The sequence below is a fragment of the Vombatus ursinus genome, unplaced genomic scaffold (genome assembly GCF_900497805.2).
Source record: "Vombatus ursinus unplaced genomic scaffold, bare-nosed wombat genome assembly UNPS02000580.1, whole genome shotgun sequence".
Taxonomy (NCBI): domain Eukaryota; kingdom Metazoa; phylum Chordata; class Mammalia; order Diprotodontia; family Vombatidae; genus Vombatus; species Vombatus ursinus.
Genome location: NW_020940358.1, coordinates 12,231,470 through 12,252,360, shown reverse-complemented (window position 1 = coordinate 12,252,360; position 20,891 = coordinate 12,231,470). Strand labels below are relative to the sequence as shown.

The 20,891-nt window shown below is 38.1% G+C and overlaps 1 protein-coding gene across 8 annotated transcripts in view; it reads left to right on the top strand.

The window, feature by feature from the left end:
• The window catches only part of PHACTR3 (phosphatase and actin regulator 3), a 309,402-nt gene that overhangs the window by 242,543 nt on the left and 45,968 nt on the right, over window positions 1-20,891 (top strand). For all 8 annotated transcript variants that reach the window (XM_027848889.1, XM_027848881.1, XM_027848873.1 and 5 more), the window contains one exon: window positions 3,005-3,158. In XM_027848889.1, the coding sequence (XP_027704690.1) occupies window positions 3,005-3,158 (154 nt within the window). The remainder of the gene's footprint in view (window positions 1-3,004; window positions 3,159-20,891) is intronic.

The window sequence follows — 20,891 nt, the reverse complement described above, 5'->3', positions numbered from 1 at the left end:
CTTTCTCTGGTTCCCCTCCTTGTTCATTTTATATCATTGGCCTACCTCCTTTTCTGATCATACTTTACTTGGATGGTATCCCTCACACCATTTCTCAGATATACAGGATAACCTCTTAGTCTTAGTGAAATCTTAAGCTCTGTATTTTGTATTTCTATCTATATCATGAGTGGCCATGACCAAAAGGATAGAATATCTTTAAAGAGAGATTATTTTTATTACATTCAAGTACAAGTACAGAAGTACTTGCACCATGTTAGCAAAGTGTCACCTCGTTGAAGTCGATCAATAAATGTATATTTTAGTCCTTACTTTGGACCCAGAACTAACTTTGGGATAATTCTTAAATAATAAACAGTTAAGGACAGTTTGTAACTAACATATCAATTGCATGAACAATAAACACCTGCTACTTATGCAGAATTCAACCTATAAGTATATTCAAATAAAGGGAATTTGCCTCAGTGCTATGCAAAGACAAATGGGACTCATATGATAACCCTAAAGTACTATGTCTCCTGTATCTTTTGAAAAAAAAGTAACATTCAATATAATTTTATTGATAAGTACATTCCAGTTGTTTGGATATAATAATCCATGATTGTATCAAACTATCAAAGAATTATCTTATAGACCCAGAAAAGTAGTAACAAAATTGATCTGGAAGAACAAAAGGTCAAGAATATCAGGGGAATCAATGGTGGCCTAACAGTTCCAGATTTTAAACTATATTACACAGCAGTAATCATCAAAACAATCTGGTACTAAGAAATAGAGTGGTAGATCAGTATTAGTATACAATACATACTAGTAAATGACCATAGTAATCTAGTGTTTGATAAACCCGAAGATCCAAGCTTTTGGAGTAAGAACTAAACATTTGGCAAACATTTCTGAGAAAACTGGAAAGTAGCTTGGCAGAAACTAGGCATAGACCAACATCTCACACTATATACCAAGATAAAGTCAAAATGGATTAATGATATAGATATAAAGGGTGATATCATAAGTAACTTATGGGAGCATGGAAAAATATACCTCTCAGATCTATGGATAAGGAAAGAGTTTATGATAAAACAAGAGATAGAGAGGGTTATAGAAGGTAAAATAGATAATTTTGATTACATGAAAATTAAAAAGCTTTTGCACCAAAAACAAAACAAAACAATACAGCCAAAATTAGAAGAAAAACAGGAAACTGGGGAAAATTGTATAGCACATTTCTCAGATAAAGGCCTGATTTCTCAATTATATAGAGAACTGAGCTAAATTTATAAAAATAAGAGCTATTCCCCAATTGATAAGTAGTCAAAGAATATGAACAGGCAGTTTTCAGAAGAAGAAATCAAAGCTATCAATAGTCACATAAAAAATGCTCTATATCACTATTGATTAGAGAAATGCAAATTAAAACAATTCTGAGACACCACTTTGTACCTCTCAGCTTGTCTAATATAACAGAAAACAAAAATGAGAAATGCTGGAGGGGGTGTGAAAAATTGGAACACTAATGCACTGCTGGTAGAGTTGTGAACTAATCCAAACTTCCTGGAGAACAATTTGGAACTATGCCCAAAGGGCTATAAAACTGCATATTCTTTGACCCAGCAATACCACTACTAGGTTTGTATTCTAAAGAGAGCAAAGGAAAGGGAAAAGGACCTATTTGTACAAAAATATTTGCAGCACTTTTATGGTGGCAAAGAATTGGAAATTAAGGGGATGCCTATCAATTGGAGAATGGCTAACCAACTTGCAACCTATGATTGTGATAGAATACTATTGAGCTATGAGAATTGAGGAGGAGGGTGGTTTTTCAGAAACCGGGGAAGATTTATATGAACTGATTCAAAGTGAAACCAGTAGAACATCATGCACTTTGACAGCAATATTGTAAGGATGATCAACTGTGAAAGACTTAACTACTCTGATCAGGACAATGATCTGAGACAATTCCAAAGGACCCATGATAAAAAAAATGCTATCCACCCCCAGAGAGAGAACTGATGAATTCTGAATGCAGATTGAAGCATATTTTTAAACTTTATTTTTCTTGCTTTATTTTGTTTGTGTTTCTTTTGCAACATGGCTAATATGGAAATATGTTTTGCATGAGTTCAAATGTATAATCAAAATCAAATAACTTGCTTTCTCAAAGAGGGGGGAGAAGCAGGAGGAAGAGTATTTGGAACTCAAAATTTTCTTACATATTATTTAAAAAAATTTTTTTTGCTAGGCAATGGGGTTAAGTGAATTGCCCAGGGTCAGACATCTAGTAAGTGTCTGAGGCCGGAATTGAACTCAGATCCTCTTGACTCCACAGCTGGTGCTCTATCCACTATACCACCTAACTGCCCACAGAACTCAAATTTTTTAAGAAAAATTCTTGTTAAAGTTTTTTGCATGTAATTGGATAATAGTTAACAAAAATTAATAAAAAATAGTTTTAAAAATCTATGCTTATTACTGATAGAAACTTTCAGTTATCAAGGAAGTTTAATATGCCATTCCTTGACTGTACTGGATAAATGAGTATGTTTATGTATATATGTATTTATATATGTATGTGTATACATACAGACAAATATATATATGTATGTATGTATGTATGTATTTCTATAGTGTTTGAAATAATTTAGTCTCTTAAACAACTTAAACATTTTACCAGAGACACTGTTTGTTTATATCATTAATTTGCTTGGCAAACCCTTAACACACAAATGTCAAAATAGTAGGCCCTGACTTACTGTGGCATTAATGTATTAAGGAAAATGTATGGCTGAATGAGACCTGTGGGTGAATTGAGCTGGCAGAATCAGACTTTCTTCATTGTGGAATTTTCCATTTATAAAATTAATATCTAAGTGACAAATGTGTGTTTTTTTGTGGTGGGGAGGGTTTTAACCTCATAAGGCTCTAAGACTTCCTCAAAGGGAAGAAAGTTAGATTTTTAAATCATAACTACTCTAAATTTTTTCTTTTTCCCCTTCAAACACTCTTTCAGGTACATTACCAAGAAAATGTAAGAAAGAGCTTTTGGCAGTGAAGCTAAGAAACAGGCCAAGTAAACAGGAATTAGAGGACAGGAACATTTTTCCAAGGAGGACTGATGAGGAAAGACAGGAAATCCGGCAGCAGATTGAAATGAAACTTTCTAAGTAAGTAGACCACTCTTTCCCAAGGGAAGAACCTTGCCTTTGTTAAAAGTTCAATCCCACTGTTCTTTCTGCCTTGTTTGTGTCTTATGCCTAAATGTTGTCATATCTACCCGCTGTTCATCTCCTTTGGAGTGTATGAAACTTAAGATGAGAAATTCATGGGTTAGAAGCAAAAGAAAAGGGAAGGATGAAGCAGTCATAGAATCTTCTTGAGTCTGACATATGTATTATTCAAAGTTAAGCAATTTTAGGACAGGACCTTTGGCTTCCTTTATATTAGGGACACATGTTTACTGGGAAAAGCTTTAGGACAATGAGAATGAGTGTAAAGTCCAGAACGGTTTTGAAATCTAATATGCATCTGTGAGTCATCTTCAAGTAATAGAACAAATGAGCTCCAGAAACTTCACCTATGCCCTACAATCTGTCCTTCTTGAAAGTAGTTCTAGAAAGAAAGAAAGAAAGAAAGAAAGAAAGAAAGAAAGAAAGAAAGAAAGAAAGAAAGAAAGAAAGAAAGAAGGAAAGAAAGAAAAGCAGAAAGATGTTGTGATTCATCAAGGTCTTTCATAAGACAGAGTCTTAATTCAAGAACTAGGAAAAGAAGAATGGAACTGATGGTCTTATATCTTCTCCCTCTACCAAAAGAGAGAGAACAAATAGAAAAACTAGCTTCTGGGTATTGTTTGCCATACAGAGAGAGCAGGTATTTTTGGTGCTCAGCAGTGCAGAATGTCTTAGCTAGACCATTTCATTGTTTATTTCATGAGCTGCCCACATTATCCCTTGAACAGCTTCTCTAAATGAGAGAGGGACTTTTGGTAAGCTGTTATGTGGGAAGCCATTTGAATGTAGTGACAATAGGCTGGATGCTGCAAGCACTAATGAAATTTTTTGGGCCCCAGCTTGGGTGCACTTCCAATGTGAAATTTCCTCATCATCATGCAGATTGACTGGCAAATTATGCACAAAAGTGAAATTTTTTGAAGCATCTGAGAGTTGGCACATTGTTTAATTGTGGACTGGATCAGTTCACTTAGGGGTGAGTGCTCCATGAATCTGTTCATGGTCTTGGTCCTACATTTTATGAGTGACTTGGATATATATATCTTGCCTCTCCATTTGTCAGTTGTCACAAACCTAGAAGGGTTAACAAATAGTCGAACAAAAGAATTGAGATCTGAAAAGATCATAATAAGATGAACCTAATACAATGAAATTTAAGAGGTATATCAATATGGAAGCATGTCTTTGGTTCCAAAAAATCAACTTACAGAATGGGGAAGATGGTGAGTAGATAATGATTTATATGAAAAATACTTTGAGGGCCATTGAGTAGACTTCCAAAATCAAATTGGGTAAACAACATTATTAATCAACCAACCAAAAATAATTATGAAACACCTACCATGTGGCAGGAGTGTAAGCATTAGTGATAAAGACAAAGATCAAATGTTCTCTGCCCTTAAGGAGCTTACATCAAAACATGGCATGGGGAGTGGGGGTAGGGAGGGAGTCTGTATATACACATGCAAGAATTTTCAGAACATATACAAAATGAATGTAAGGTAGTTTGAGGAAAGAAGGTGGGAGTAGCTGGGAGAGTCAAAAAATGCTTCATGTAGAAGAAGGCACTTAAGCTGAGTCTTGAAGGGCACACGGAATTACAAGAGGCAGAGGTGAGGAAGGAATGCATCCTAGGCATGGGAAACAGCTAGTGCAAAGGGGAGATGGAGAATCAGCTGTGAGTAACAGCAATTGGTCATTGTGCCTGACATATAGAGTGTATAGAGGTGAGGAATGTGGCAAAAGGCTGGAAAGATGGAAAGGGTCCAGGTTGTAAAGAATTTTCAAATTTCCAAAGAGACACGTTTATATTTGATACTAGAGGATGATCACTCTGGCCCCTGTGTAGAGAATGGATTGGAAGGCAATGAAGCTTGAGGCAGGGAGAAAACATAGGAGGTTATTACAGAATTCTAGACAAGAGGTGGTGAGGGCCTGAACTAGGAGAGTGGCCTTATGATGGAGAGAAGGGCATGTAGACAAGAGATGCTGTGGAGATATAAATGACTATGTTTCACAGCTAATATGGGGTGAGAGTGAAGAATTGAGGCCTGAGGTTGTAAATTTAGATGACTGGAAAGATGGTGGTACCTTCTAAAGTAATAGGGATATGTGGAAGTGGGGTAGCTGTTTTTTAGGGGAAGATAGAAATGTAATAGCACCACCACACTCTGCCTTAGTGAAAACAGGCCTGCAGTTCTGTACCCTGTTCTAGATGGCACATTTTAGGGAGGACACTGATAAATTGGAACATATTGAAAGAAGGGAAGCCAGAATGGAGAAGTGATTGAAAACTGACATTGGAGAATCAATTCAAGGAACTGGGGATGTTAATCCTATAGGAAAAGAACACTTAGGGAGCATGTGATATAATGCAGCAAACATTTATTAAATACCTACTGTTTGCAGAGCACTGTGCAAATTGTTGAGGAAGATCTAAAGTTTAAAAAAATACAGTTCCTGCCTTCAAAGAGTTTACAGTGTAGCAGAAAGATAAGAAAATTGTACAGATAGTATTAACACATTATTGTATTGTAAATGAATTATAGAATTGCCAGATGTGGTACTAGGTGAGAGAATAGGTTTCTGCCATTCAAGGGAGAAACTTCCTTGAGGATATTGTGCTTGCATGGGCTTTTAAGGATAAGTATGGATTCAACAAGTGAAGAGAAAGAAAGAAGACATTCTAGGTTAAGAAAACAGATTAGCAAAGGGATAGAGGAATAAGAATGCAATGCCTATTCTTGAAGTTAGAGTCTGGATGCAGCAGAGATTACATAGGAGTTAAATGAGTTAATGTCAGAAAGGTCAATCAGCCTTGGATGCCAAACATGTGAGTCTGAATTTTACTTAGGTGGCAATAGGTAGCCATAGAGGTTTTTTAGCAGAGGAAAGACATAAGATGTAAAAGTATAAAATAATATTCTGGTGGTAGCACGAAGGATGCCAACTAGAGAATACAGAGCAGAGACAGAAGATGTTTGGAATCTATGGCAGGAATCAAGATGAGTGGAAACAAGGCCCTGAATTGATGATAGCAGGGATAATAGAAAAGAAAAAAAAAAGAAGAGGAGATGTATTCAAGTGAAATTGTGGAGACAGAATTAAGAGGGATAGAAGAATTTAGATTTAGAACTGAAGGGGATGCTAGAGGCTGGTTCATCCAGTCCCTTTGTGTTCCAGATGATGAAACTGAGGCTCAAAAAATTCGCTTGCCCATAGTCACATAGCTAGCAGCAGAGGTAGGATTTTAACCGAAGTCTTCCTGACTACAAGTTCAGTGCTCCATGTTTTATTTCAGAGGACTGGGAAATGATGAAATAGAAGAAGAATCAAATGCAACCCCATTTATTTTAATGGGAGAGAAGGCAAATGCTATTGCCATGTAGAGAAATAGTGAAAGCACAGAATTATATGTATATCTAAAGCAATAAGGGATCTCAGAAACCTAGTTTGACTCCCTCATTTTATAGATGGGGAAATTGAGCTCCATGGAGGCTAAATGACTTGCCCAAGGAGTAACAGCTTAACATCAGAAGCAGAATTGGAGCCCAGATTCTCTGACTCCAAAGCCAGTGCACTTTCCACTATTCTCTGTTGCCTCCTTTTTGGCCAGATTCCACAAATAACTAGAATGCACAACAGAAGGTGTAGGGAAGAAGATAATAAGCTTGGTTTTGAACATGAGTTTGAGATGCCAGGGAAACACTGAAGAAGAGAAAAGTTCAAAGTCAGCTAGTATTCCTGGTCTGTAGCTCAGAAGAGGGAAGACTTAGAAATAAGGATTAGTAAGTGACTTCAAAGAAGTACGTGCCAATTAAAACCTTGAGAGTTTTGGAGATTATCAAGGGCAAACATTGTAGAAGAAGATGAGAAAGGTTCCAGAACAGATTATTGAAGAACATGGACACCAAATGATAGCTATTTTTCAAATACTTGAAGGGCTGACACGTAAAAGAGGGCTTAGGATTGTTCTGCTTGGCCCACAGGGCAGAGCCAGGACCTGTTTTTTCCCCCACAGGGGATGAACATGTACTAATAATTGATGTATTCACTGGGGAGAAGTAAGAGGGATGGATTCTCAATTCTCTTCTGGGGAAAAAGGGGAGCTGTCCAATTCAGGACCCAGACAGTATAAATCAGCGGCTAGCTTGAAATGGTAACTAGGATATATCAGAGGTCCTAAGATGTGAGGGGCTGAGATGGAAATGAGAAGCTGAATGTGGTAATGGAGATTTTTTAGGCTTGGAAATCAGTATAGGAGGGAACCTATAGGGAGTGATGACAGTTTCTTGTTCTAATGGAACTTTTCTCCTCAAAGCTTTAGTCTTTTATGGCTACAACATGCATATGTCCCCTTGGTGGCTCACCTGCACTGGTTAGGATGTTGGCTTGGAATATAACAATGAATAAAAGTTTCAAAGAGTCATATTTCAGCTTGACATAATAAAAGGTTTTCTAAAAATTAGGACAGTTCAAATGTAGACTTGGGTAGGAGGTAATTCATTCGTCATCCCTGGAAATTTGAATTGTAGGTTGTATGATTGCTAGCCAGGAATGTTGTAGAGATGATTCTTATCTCAGATATGAAGCTAAGATGAAGCCCCATGCAAGTTTGGGATTCTAGGATTCTATGAAACCATTCCAAACTCATGTAGCTATTGTACTTAACTGGACCCTGTGTTTCTTATTTAGTTGACTTTAGCTCTATATGTACCATATTTCCAAGTTTCATCTTAGATAGAATTTGTTTTAGCCTGGAATGGCTAGATTCTAAGATCCTGGAGTCAATTTATGTTCCTCAGTCTTCCTCATTTTCTTGCTTACTGTTTTTTATGAAGACAGGAGAGCAGAACAAAACTTTTCCTGAACATAGTGTGCTAGGAGCTATGAGATACTTCACTACCGCCCCCTTTTTCCCAGAACTCACCTAATAAAGTCTCATATTTATGAGAAGCCTGAAGGAGAACAATATGTAAGATATCTTGTTAAGCCCAAGGAAGATGATGCAACTCTCCTCCTCTTCCTCTCCATCCCTATATCAGAGCACAGGTTGGAGGGTAAAGGTCTCAGTTCATTTCTTCTGGAGAGTACTAAGCTAGGGGCAGAAAAACTAGTTAAGGTAGAAACCAACTGGTTTAAGCCGGGTCCATGAGGAAGGATATTCACACAATGAGAAATCTTTATACTATATGAAATAACAGTAATAATAGTAATGATAACAGCTAACATTCATATAGCACCTACTATGTGCCAGGCACTTTGCTCAGTGCTTTACAGTTATTATCTCATTTGATCATCACAACAACCTTGCATGGTAGGTACTATTATCATCCTCATTTTACAATTGAGGAAACCAAGAGAAACAGCTGGTAAGTGTATGAGGTGAGATTTGAACCCAGGTCTTCCTGACTCTAGGCCTGATGCTCTATTCACTGCACCACCTAGGATACTCACTTTGCTATGCCTGGCTAAAAGGCAGAGTTAGGAGCAAAGGTGGAAATGACAAAAGAACAGACTTAGGAACAAAATAAGAAACACCTTCCTAATAGTCACTTCAAGTAAAGGCTGGATGATTCCATGATATAGATGGAATTATTATTCAACTATAAGTTAGATTATATTGTTGTTGAAGTCCCTCCTAACTCTGAGATTTCACATTTAGTTCTTCCAAAGCAGTAGCTGCTTCAGAAGGTAGTGGGTTTCTAATCAAAGGAATTCAGGAAGATGATTGGACTAGTTGCCCTATGTGGTCCTTTCTAATTCTGGGATCCTATGATCCCCTGATATCCTCTTTTTAGAGAGTAATTGCGTTGTTCACATTTTGTTTCCATGTGGTGATGATATTTCCCTTTCAGGTGAGCTTTGGGGAAACTGACAGCTGACATTATCAGTCAACTGTGTGATATAATAAATGGTATGATATCAGAACTGCTAGGAAGTTGCACCCTTCTTCTCCTGAATACTTCCCCTGCCAGCTTGCTGATGATTGAAATTCAACCATTCATTGCTTTGACTTGATTCTCTGTACTTTGTTAAAATGCAACTACCTCTTGGGACTCATAAATGGGATCCTACATAGTTAGCCTTCAGTAAATGCTTGACTAAGGTGGTAATGCATTGAACCTCATCAGTCATTTACATCTCAAGGTAAATAAGTTTCTCATATCCTTGGATGAGAAGAAGTAGTTTTCTTTTGCTATTTTCATCATAACTGACACAATAGAGAGAGATAAGGATGTTGAACATCCCAGATATACCAGGTAAGGGACCACCTTAAAGAGGACTACTATACTTAGACTATACTATTGGGAGAGGGAAAACAGTTCTTTGTTATAACAAATTAGTTAGAAGAAGGTGCTTTGGATCTTGCATTCAGTTCAATTGAATTCAAATACTGATTATAGCACAGTGACTGACACATAGTAGGCACTTAGTAAATGTTTATTGATTGATTGATTGTCTACTCTATGTAGGGCACTGTACAGGATATTGGGAGCACAAACATGATCTAAGACACAGACTATCCTTCCATGGAATTTGCAGTCCAATAGGGAAATGGATGTGCGGTCACATATGTCCAAAAAAGTAGGATGGAAAAGAGAATGGGATGGGGAAAAGAGAAATCTGGACAAAGTACAACTAAAAAAAACTTGAGAAGAAAATAATAATTTCCAGCTAGAAAGCAGAAGGCCATGAGCTGGCCCTTGAGGGAAGGGGGAAGGAGTGAATATAATCTCTCCTTTCCTTTCCATAATCTTTTTTTTGGTCTTATGTATATGTTGTGTTCTTGATTCATTCCTTTCTACCTTTTTCTCATAAAATATTCCATACCCAGAATGTCCCACCCTGTCACCCCCTCCTCCTGTCCCTGTATCTGTCTGACCCTGTTGAAATTCTCCATATGGCTCTTATGCTCAAATTGGAATTATAGTTATTTGTGTGCATGTCTTCTCTTCAATTCTATAGGCTCTGTAAGGAGAGGGCCCTGTGTTATTCATCTTTGTCATTCATCCCTTAAGGCATAGAGCCTAGTACATAGTAGCATTCAGCAAACATTTGAATGAATGGGTGAATTGACTGAATGAATTTTTCTGGAGTTGGTCCCAGGCAGGTGCTTTTGAACAGCTCTTTCTCAGTTTGTTTGTCCTATTCTATTATAGGATCACAAAATTTTAAGGCTGAATAGACTTGTAAGTTCCAGTTCACAAAATTCTTTCCATGCGTATTCTCACCTGATCTTCACAATAACCCTTTGATGAGGAAGGTACTGCAAATATGATGATACTAATTTTAGAGTGAAGGAAACTGAGATTGTGGCCATGGTCAAAAGCTAGAAAGTAAGTAGCAGAGTGAGGATTTGAACCCATCACCTCTTGACCATTTGAACTGTATTAAAATTGAAAAAAAATAATGGTCTTGTTATTGGTTTGCTGCTAAGTCTGAAACTATTTTATTTTAATCTCTCTCCTTTAAATTAAATTCATTTCCCTGAATGTTGTCTCCTTTAAGAGATGTTTGGTTTGTGAGGTTTTGGGGCCATTTTTCTCTATCTCTAAATAAGTCAGTCCCTTGTAACCATGGCAATGTGCCATCCTTTCCTAATTGAATTGTTGTTGCTCTTGCTTCAAGCATCCTTCACTGATTATTAATCTTCCATTGGTGCCTGGGGCTTTGGAATGCAGTGGTTTCTGCTTTCTAAAATCTTGTAAGGTGGTGATTGTTATTCCCTTGAATTTGTCTCCTCCTTTACTTCTTCTCTGTCAGTTTTAATACAATTTGTTTGGGTATAAGAGACTGGTGTGTGTGTGTGTGTGTGTTTGTGTATGTGCACTTGCGTGCTAGCTTGTGCTTTTGAGCCTTTGCTGTAGAAATACTTAACTTTTTTTTTAAAAATTATTAAGCTCATTGACCAAGTGCCTCATTTTGTTTACTTGAACACACCCTCAAACCCCAAAAACATTTAAGGACCCCAAAAGATATGTGTGTGCATGTGGGAGTATATGAATAATCATGCAGTAAAACAAATATGTTGCCCACATGCTATCAATACTACATAGGGTATAGCTGTAGTCATTTCAAGATCCAAGAGCCAAAATGGTGAAATAGAGAAGCATTCAGCTGAGCATTCCCAAATTCCTCTCCAAACAACTTTAAAATAGCATCTCAAATTAAATTCTGGAGTGTCAAAACCAACAAAAGTTCAGGCAAAACAATTTTTCAGGCCATGACAGTGTAGGAGGTCAGCAGGAAAAGTCTGTCTCACCAGAGCGGTGATCCAGCTTGGAGCCCAGCCTGTACTGCACAGTGCAGGCCAGCCCCAATGGCAGCAGCAGACTTTGGAGGCTTTTACATTGGCAGCAGCAGCTTCAGGAGCTCTCAACCCATGGACAGTGAAGGGGTTGGACAACTGGTTGGAAGGAAATTTCCAGGGACCCTTGGCTAGTGCTAGGTTCAAGACCCTCTTGCATTGCCCATATGCAGTTCCAAGTGCAGTTCCAGGGCCAAAAGGAGGAATAGTACTTGCAGCCGCAGGGGAGCAGGGCCCCATGTCATGGTTCCAGGGCAGACAGTAGTGATTGGGGTCAATCATGGAGGAATAGGGATCCTGGTCTCAATTCCAAGACAGAAAAGAGTACTAGAAATTATGGCTGAAGAAGAGTGGTGGACCTGGTCACAGACCCAGGGCCAGGAGGAGAGCTAGTTCTGATGGCTACAGGGGGAAAAGGCTCCTTCCTAGGTAAACACCAGAGCACAGGTCAGGAGAACAGTGGCCATACCTCTCCTTAGATCCCACTACCTTGGAAGCACCAAAAACTTACAGACCCCCAGAGCTAGCTCTGAAAATAGAAGCACGAAGGCCTGCAATTTGGGACAGTGCCCCCTCCACCATGGGGCAGAGCCCAACTTTAACATAGAGTGAAAAGTCAAGAAATAGGCTAGGAGAAGGAGCAAGCAACAACAGCAAAAGAACCTGACCACAGCAAATTACTATGGTGACAAGGAAGATCAAGATACAAACTCAGAAGATAATGATGTCAAAGCAGCTACAAACAAAGCCTCAAATACTACGTAAGGAGCAACAATTTAAAAAAGTATACAGCTTTTTTGATATTGAAAAATCATCATAGAATCATAGATTCATAGATTTAGGGCTAGAAGGGTCCTGAGAGGCGTCTGTCTTATCTTACAGAGGCCCTTAATGCCCCTTAATACTAGTACTTTCCCCCTATTTTTTTCTAATTTATCATATATACATATACACGTACATATATATACATATATATGTATATAAATAACTATTTTGTACATAGTTATTTGCATGTTGCTTCCTCCATTAGACTCCTTTACACCAGGAACTGTCTTTTGCCTTTCTTAGATCCTTAGTGCTTGGCACAGTACCTGAAACTTAGTAGGCACTTTAAAATGTTTGTTGAGTGACTTACAGATGGATAGTAGAGCCTTACATCCTCCCATGAGGGAGAGGATGCCAGAGGACTATCACAAAACAGGAACCAAGACTCAGAGAGTTTAAGGTTACACAGGTAGTGAGTAGCTGAGCCAAATTTTAAATCCAGCTTCTCTGATCCCAAATCCAGTGCTCTTTCTATCGTGCCACCCTGCTTCTCTATTTAAAATGATAATTATATTGTAGTAATACAAGTGTATATAGTCTATGTGATATTAAAAGGATAATCCTTATGTTGCACTAAATTTGATGCTATCACATCTGAGATGAAGATGTCTCTCACTTAGACATTTGTTAGCCATGAAATTTCTATACAGCTGTCCTGAGCTCCAGTTTGCCTTTCTCTGGAAATGCGTTTAGCTTTGGATCAACTGGTCTTCAAGGCCAGGTGTTGTATTACTCTGTATGGAGCTGAGATTTATAGATATTCTAAAGGATATGGTAGCACCCAAATAATCATTTTAAGTATTGTGGTTTAGCCATTTGTTAACACAATTAAACCTGTTTTTGTAGAATATCCTAATTAGGGAAACACTGATCAGTCAGCTAACTGAATTCCCCATAATACACCCATAAAATGATGGTGGAGCAAGAGTGGAAAAATTGCTCCCATGTCATTCAAGAGTTAACAAAGGTTTCAATTAGCCATAGCTATGGAAAGCTACTCAATAAGCATATTCATCAAGGACATGTGGCAGGAGTCAAAACCAAAGCACCCTATCCTAAGCTTTACAGAAACTGAGCGGGGCAGGGCAGGAAGGAGCATCTTGTCTGTCTTTATCTGGGGTATTGCCATAAACTCCTGCCCTCCCCACCTTGAAGGGCCTTTCCCCCCACGTTTATCCTCCCTAAGTGTGAGAAAATACTGGGCACTCTGCATGTACACCTCTCTCTCTTCTGCCACTCTTTCCCTGTACATGGATGGGGGGAGTGAGACCACTAGGGCATGCATCTGTTTGGCCAGACTCCTATCCTACTCATCTTCAAGCTTCAATACAGGGTCTTTGTTCATTGTTAACTCTCTCCTGGGACTGGGTCTTATCCAACATCAGGCCCAAAGAGCAACAGGTAGGACTGGAGTAATACCAGAATTCAGACAGTGATAGTGGGAGAGGTAAGTGGGTTTATATAAGAATGTTAGATCTTGCATAGGTTTAGCTACCACTTTGTTTAGCAAAGATAATTATTTAAAATAGGAATCTGTTGCCTCTCATCCTTTTCAGAGTCAAATTCATAAAAAGGAAAAAAGAAAAAGAAAAAGCCTTCTATACTCATTGCCTCCACTTTTCCTCCCACTCACTTCTCAACCCCTTGCAGTTAGGCTTCCAATCTCACCATTCACTGAAACTGCTTTCTCCATGGTTATCAAGGCTCACTTGATTGAAAATACAACTGCCTTTTTTTCTCAATAGCCCTCATCCTTATTGACCTCCCTATAGTTTTTGACACCATTGACAACTTCTTCTTCCTGACTACTCTCTCTTCCTTGGGTTTTCATACCAAAGCACTCTCTCTTAGTTCTCCTCTCTGCCTAATTAATCTTCTCAATGTCTTTTCCTGGATCATTATTCTATCCCACACCTTGCATATCCTCTAAGACTTTGTCCTGGGTCATCTCCTCATTGTTTTCTAACTCCTCCGTTTTGGTAACCTCATAAGCTCCCACAGGCTGATTTGTCATCCTTTTGCAGACGACTGTGAGTTATCTATATCTGGTCCTACTAGCTTCACGTTCAGTTCTGCTTTTGATTAGACATCTCCATTAGGCACCTCAAGGTCATCAGATCCAAGATAGAACTTATTATCTCTCCTCCTTATTTCAATTGAGGGCACCACTATAATTCACTACAAATATTTATTGAGATTACTATACGCCAGTTACTAGGCTAGGTACCGGGAGCACAAAAAGAAAAAGACAGAACTATCCCCACTCTCACAGAACTTATTCTATTAGGGAAGACAATATGTACATATGCAAATATGTACAAAATAAATATATACAGAATAAATTGATGATTAAGTACAAAGTAGTTAAGGAAGGAATGAGAGAGGGCACAAACATTGGGGTTTGGGGAAATTAAAGAAGGCTAGAACAGGATGCTTGAGCTGAGTCTGCAAGAAAGTGAGGGATTCTGTGAGGTGGAGGTGAGGAAGGATTGGGGGCAGCTAATACAAAGGCCCATCGAAGGGAAATGGATTGAGTGAGGAACAGAAATAAAACCAGTTTAGCTCAACTATATAGGATAGGAAGGAGAGTAATGCTTCATTCTCATGAGACTGGAGAGATCCCCTCCCAGTAGAATGTAAGCTCCTTGAGGACAAAAGGGTATTTTATCTTTCCATTGCTCCTTCTATCGATACCTATCTCAGTGTCTGTGTATATCTGGTACTTAATAAATATTTATTGGCACTTAACCCCAATTGCCCCAAAAATGTTTATTGGATTGATGATCAATGATGATTGATCAGATGATGATGATCTACCAGATGATCTGTGGTGGGAAGATCTTCCATCCAGTCCCTTACCCCTACTGCCCTGGGGTCTCTATTCCTTCCCTACCCCAATTAAGAATAACTTTTCTAACCCTTGCCTCAAGTTTAAAAATTCCTACTTACAGCTTTACAAGAATTAGAGCCTGGTATTAAAAGCATACATTACCTCACATTACAGTTGGGTGAAGTTGATGTGAATCAAATCTTTATAAACAAGAAGTATACAATGATTAAATTAATTGCGGTGAATTTTTTTGCAAAGTGATTCATCACTTTTTTTTTTAGAATTCAGAGTTTCTTATACTGGATTTGCTTAAGTTATGGCCTACTATATATCTCACATAATATAAATCAATACCTCCATGATATATGATTCCATTTGTGTGCATACTTCTTATATGGTCACAGAGCATACCTTATAAGTGACTTAGTAGATGGTCTTTGAGAGTTACTAGAGCTAAAAGCACCATTACTCTAAAGCCACCAAGGGGCTAACTGGTGGATCTTAGTGAGGCTAAATGCCAGGAACTGTGCTGGCCACCGGGGCTATAAGGACAAAAATGACAGTCCCTGCCCTCAAAGAACTGACATTCTGTGAGGGTGGACATAATGCATATAAGTGTTTGCAAATATATACAACATTCCTGTGAGGTGGGCAGGACAGCTATTAATCTTATGTAGCAGAGGAGGAAACTGAGGCCTAGAGAGACTAAGAGATTAGACCAACCTCCCAAAGCAAGAAATTAAAAGAACCCAGATTCAAATCTAGGATTTCCACTCCAAATTTCGTTCCCTGTTAACTACACTAGGCAGTCTTAAAAATCCTTTTCCTCAGGGACTTCCTCCTCTCCCCAGACTCAAGACTGATATGCAAAAAAACCCTGATTAATTCTAATTGGAACATTTAAAAATTGGGTACTTAGCATGTTAACACAATATATTAATGGGACCATGTGCCTGTTACTAGGTACATCTTGTACTGTCATAACTAGGACAGTGTGATGCTTCTTAATGCTCATGCAAAAAGTTCCAGGAAAAGAATTACCCTGTGCTTCTCATTCCAGCCTCATGTTCTATTACATTTCCTTAGGTATTTTAAGAAGGAAATGCAGAATGTTTAATAGTGGCCAATATAAATTGACAATAATGTGGTCATCTGAGGTTGTATCTGAACCTGACATCAATATGTTCCTTTTGCAGATGCTGTCAGGGACACAGACCACATGGTATAGTTTTTCTTTCTTTCATGTAGAGAAGCATATGTTGAAATCTTGATTTTTTTTTCACTTATTAAAAAAAAAAACTTTCTCTCTTTGCAATTTGCAATGTGTTTTACATGTATTTTGTTATTTAATCTTCATATTTCCTACCAATGGAGGTCCTAATCCATGTCTCATCATGTTGTAAGGGTTGACCCTGGGTTCTCAGTACCTATACCAATAGTGGATAAGCTTTGGTAGACATCTGAAACTAGAAGAGCTTTGGACACAAGCTGTGTAACAGACTATATCTTTTGTCTAGGACCAGCCTGTCTAAGGTTGAGGGGCAGGGTTCTTAATCTCTTTTTGATTTTGTGCCCCTTTGGTCATCTAGTGAAGCCTAGAGAGCCTGTAGCTTGTATGTGTATCATACAAGTACAAAAATAATGAACAATACAAGGAAAATGAGAAAAGCAGATGAGTGAAAGAAGCATAGGTTAAAATGCGCATGAGAAAAGACTGGAGTTATGCTGCAGTCTGATCTTAATGGACAAACTGTGCTGTCCCAGAGCAGTAAAAGCACAGGTTAGTGTTTCTTACTGGAAAAAATAGCCCATGATCCCTTACTGTCTCTTTAAAACAGTGTGTTCTATCTTTATATCTTAAAATAGATCAGCCTTTTATCTAAATAACATCTAGAATATAAAAATCCTTTGCCCAACTGTTATACTACCTTTGGCTTTTTGTTGGTGCTTAGACCAAACACCCACTGGTCATGAGGGTACATATTCTAGAAGAAAAACAAGTAACTTGATGTGATTCAGCACCTTTATGTGATGCACTATCTCTTGGCCTCATGGAATCCAAGGACTTGAAGAAGCCACCTCATTCATCTCCTTCCCTTTAGCAGAACTAAAGCTCATGTAAATTCCTTTTGTAGATTGTAAGCACATTGAGGGCAGATACTATCATTTTTTCATCTTTGTATTTCCCTCATTGCTTAATACAACTTTGTACATACTTCCATATTACAATGGATTCATGCTGTCAACAGCATGAGTGTTCTTCCATTAAGGATAACTTATCCATACCTTCTCATCCTCTGTGTTTCCTTTCCATGGTTTTGCATAAAATCCCTACCCCATATAGAGCATAAGATGCCAGATTTAGAACTGGAAAATAGACTTTAGGTGCCATCTAGTCCCACCCTCCTCACTTTGCTGAGGAGAAAACTCAGGCCCTCACAATTTAGGTGACTTGCTAGAAGTCACACAGGTAGGAGGTAGCAGGGTTGGTATTTGAACCAAGGAGCTCTGACTCCAAACCCAGTGCTCTTTCTGCTGTACCACATTGTGTCCTGGGGGTGTCTGTCTAGTTCTTGTAAAATTTTGTTGGTACCAGCACAGCACTAAAACTGTCCATCCGTCATAATCCCTCTTGCTCCATGATTGATCTACTTCATTTTCCAGGTATTGATGCTCTTGGTGATTTTTTATGTAATTTCTCATATGTTAAGCACTGTTAGTAGTATATTTCACATAATGGCATGAGTCTAATAAATGTTTGTTGAAATAAATGGAATCTCATGGAGATGAGTGTCTACTTGATCCATAAATCCTAAATACATCTTAGCAGATGTTAAAACAAATAATGAAAATCTCCCCGTTGCTTAAGAACAAAACAAAACAAAACAAAAAACAAAACACCTAGGCCTTTCCTTTCATGAATAACAACTTCTTCTTTATCCTCAGCCCTTTCTCCTTGTAGGAGAAATAGTTCTGAAAGCAATGAAAGCTCTGAAATTCCCTTCAATTCAATAAGAATTTAAGGTCTATCTGTTGTATGTCAGGACTGTATTACAAACTGCACTCCAATTCCTATCTCCAGACATTTGTACTGGCTATCCATCATATCTAGAATTTTCCTTCCTCCTTCTCCCTCAGAAAATCTCCATCTTACTTCAAGATGCAAATCAAACACTATTTTCTACATTAAGGCTTTCCTGAACCCCTACTGTTAGTACTCCCTCTGCCTTGTATTTATGGCATTATCTTATATTATACTGTGTTGTATGTAATAAATACCTTTTATTTGTGTGTATTTATTCTTTACATTTATTCCATTTATACTTACATATGTCCTTGTCTCCTTTCTTAGAATATATGCTCCTTGAGAGTAGAGATTGTTTCATTCTCTGTATCTTCAGTTCCCAGCATGATGCCTGGCACACAGGAGGCACTTAATAAATGCCTGCTTATTGATAGGGGGAATCAGTTGATTAGCAAAGATTGATTGTCTACTCATTGTGTCATCGAGTGTTGGAGCTGAAAAGGACCTTAGACATCATCTAATTCAACCTCTTCATCTTTACATGTGAAAAAATTGAGGTGTGGAGGTAGAAAGTGACTTGCCCAGCATCACATGGGTAGTGGGTAGTGTTATTGGAATTAGAACCTAGTCTTCTGAATTCTAGTCTTTTTAGATGCTTCTAATAATAGTTCTTTCTTCTATTATTATTGAAAAATAAACCCTGAGCCAAGTAGACTATGGCCAAGTAAACTAAAATGAGAAGATTAATCTGATGTTTGAAAAAACATTTTAGGTGCATCTTCAAGCAACAAAACGGAACTATAGCTATTGTTGGTAGAGCCCATATCTCAAGGCAATTTGGTGCTACTTTTCTTGGGTGGTGATACAATTATATAACCTTTCCATGTTTAAGTCTCTTCAGGAAGCTGGACTGGATGGTCCTTAAGATCCTTTGCAGCCCTGATATTCTGGGTTGTAATTTCTCCTCCAGCTCTAGAGCCTCTAATCCTATGGTTACCAACTAACCTTAGAGAAGTGGCGGTCCAAGTCTTGAAGTATGACTTCATGGACCTCAGTGGCAGCCATGCTACAATCCTTAATGGTTTCTCTCTAAAGATTTCACATGAGCCAATTTGGATTTCAGACATCAAAAATGTAAAACTGTTGTTGTTGTTGTAGTTGTTGTTGTTGTTTCTCAGTCATGTCTGACTCTTCACAACCCCATTTGGAGTTTTCTTGGCAAAGATATTGGAGTGGTTTGTCATTTCCTTCTCCAGCTCATTTTACAGATGCGGAAACTGAGGCAAACTGAGTTAAACGACGTACCAAGGATCACACAACTAATAAGTGTCCGAGGCTGGATTTGAACTCAGGAAGACAAGTCTTTCTCTACCCACTGTGCCACATAGTTGCATTAGGCTTTGTAGAACTTTAGGTATTATCCCATGATTATTGTAGTGTGTTAGAAAAGACTGTTTTCAAGCAATGGAAGCTTAGCTTGCAGGCTAATATTTTATTTTTGTCATGGTTTTTTTTTTCTCTCGTGACTACATTTAGCTTTGTGCAAAATAATTTTCTACTTTAATTGCAAGTCATTTTTATGAGGGGGGGTTTCCATTGTTCACAAGGCATCAGGGGGCTAAAATGTATTCATAGTTAATCTAGTCTAGTTCCTGGAAATGAAGCTAGAAGACAGTTGCCTCAAGATTTCCTTTAGAAATACTGTCCAATGAATTTCATTCCTCTTGGTGTTACTGTTTACAAAGAGGAGGCCAATGGATTTCATAGCTTGTGGGAGAGGCAAAATTGCTAATCTTGGTACTTCTAGATAATAGAAATCATATTTTGAAGTCTCCCTCTTAAAAACCTGGCCCTTGGCCCTTGGCCCTCTATTATTGAGGTATGGAGTACAAGCAAAATCAAAAGAAACTCTTTCATTTAAGAAGTAATTTCATGATAAACAGGCCCTCTGATTGAGAAGCACAGAGTGTTCCAGACCCAGCCAAAGCTGCTGTAGTGATCAGGGAAACCTGAATGGGTTGAGCTCTGCTTCTGAATAAGGAAAGCACGTCTGATTAGCTATTCTCTGGTGTCACCAATATTATAGTTCACAGAAAGAATTTTATTAAAAACAAAACTGAAAATTGTTGGTTAACAACTCATTATTCCCAAGGTAATCCATAAATAAAACAGGTTTAGTGGGTATTTGGGATTAATAGATATGTGATTGTGATGAAGAATGGGAGAAAATAGCATGATGCACTGATCTTACTTAAGAAAAAATGATACATGGAAATGTAAAATAGTCAAAGCAGACAAATTAGAGGATTATTGTTATTATTATTAGAGAAAGAGGCTATACTCTTAAAAGAGGGAGACACCAGTGGTTTCCTTTAAATAGGGGGCTTTCTTGACACACTGAACATGTGATTCAGTTTGCCAAATATTTAATATCTTGAGATTTAGAGCTGGAAGGGAAGGAGGAAGGGAGAGGTTTTATTTAAGCTTGAAACCAAAGCTGGGATTTCAACCCAGGTCTTCTGATTCAAAGTGCAGTGCTCTTGCTCCTAAACCATGATGACTTAAACACAATATTTTAAGAAAATGGCAGTTGCATAAAGACCTAGGTCTGTGTTTGTTAATGGGTTTGTGCTGTTTTATTTAGTGTATCCTGAGACTGCATACTCTACCTAAGAGTGG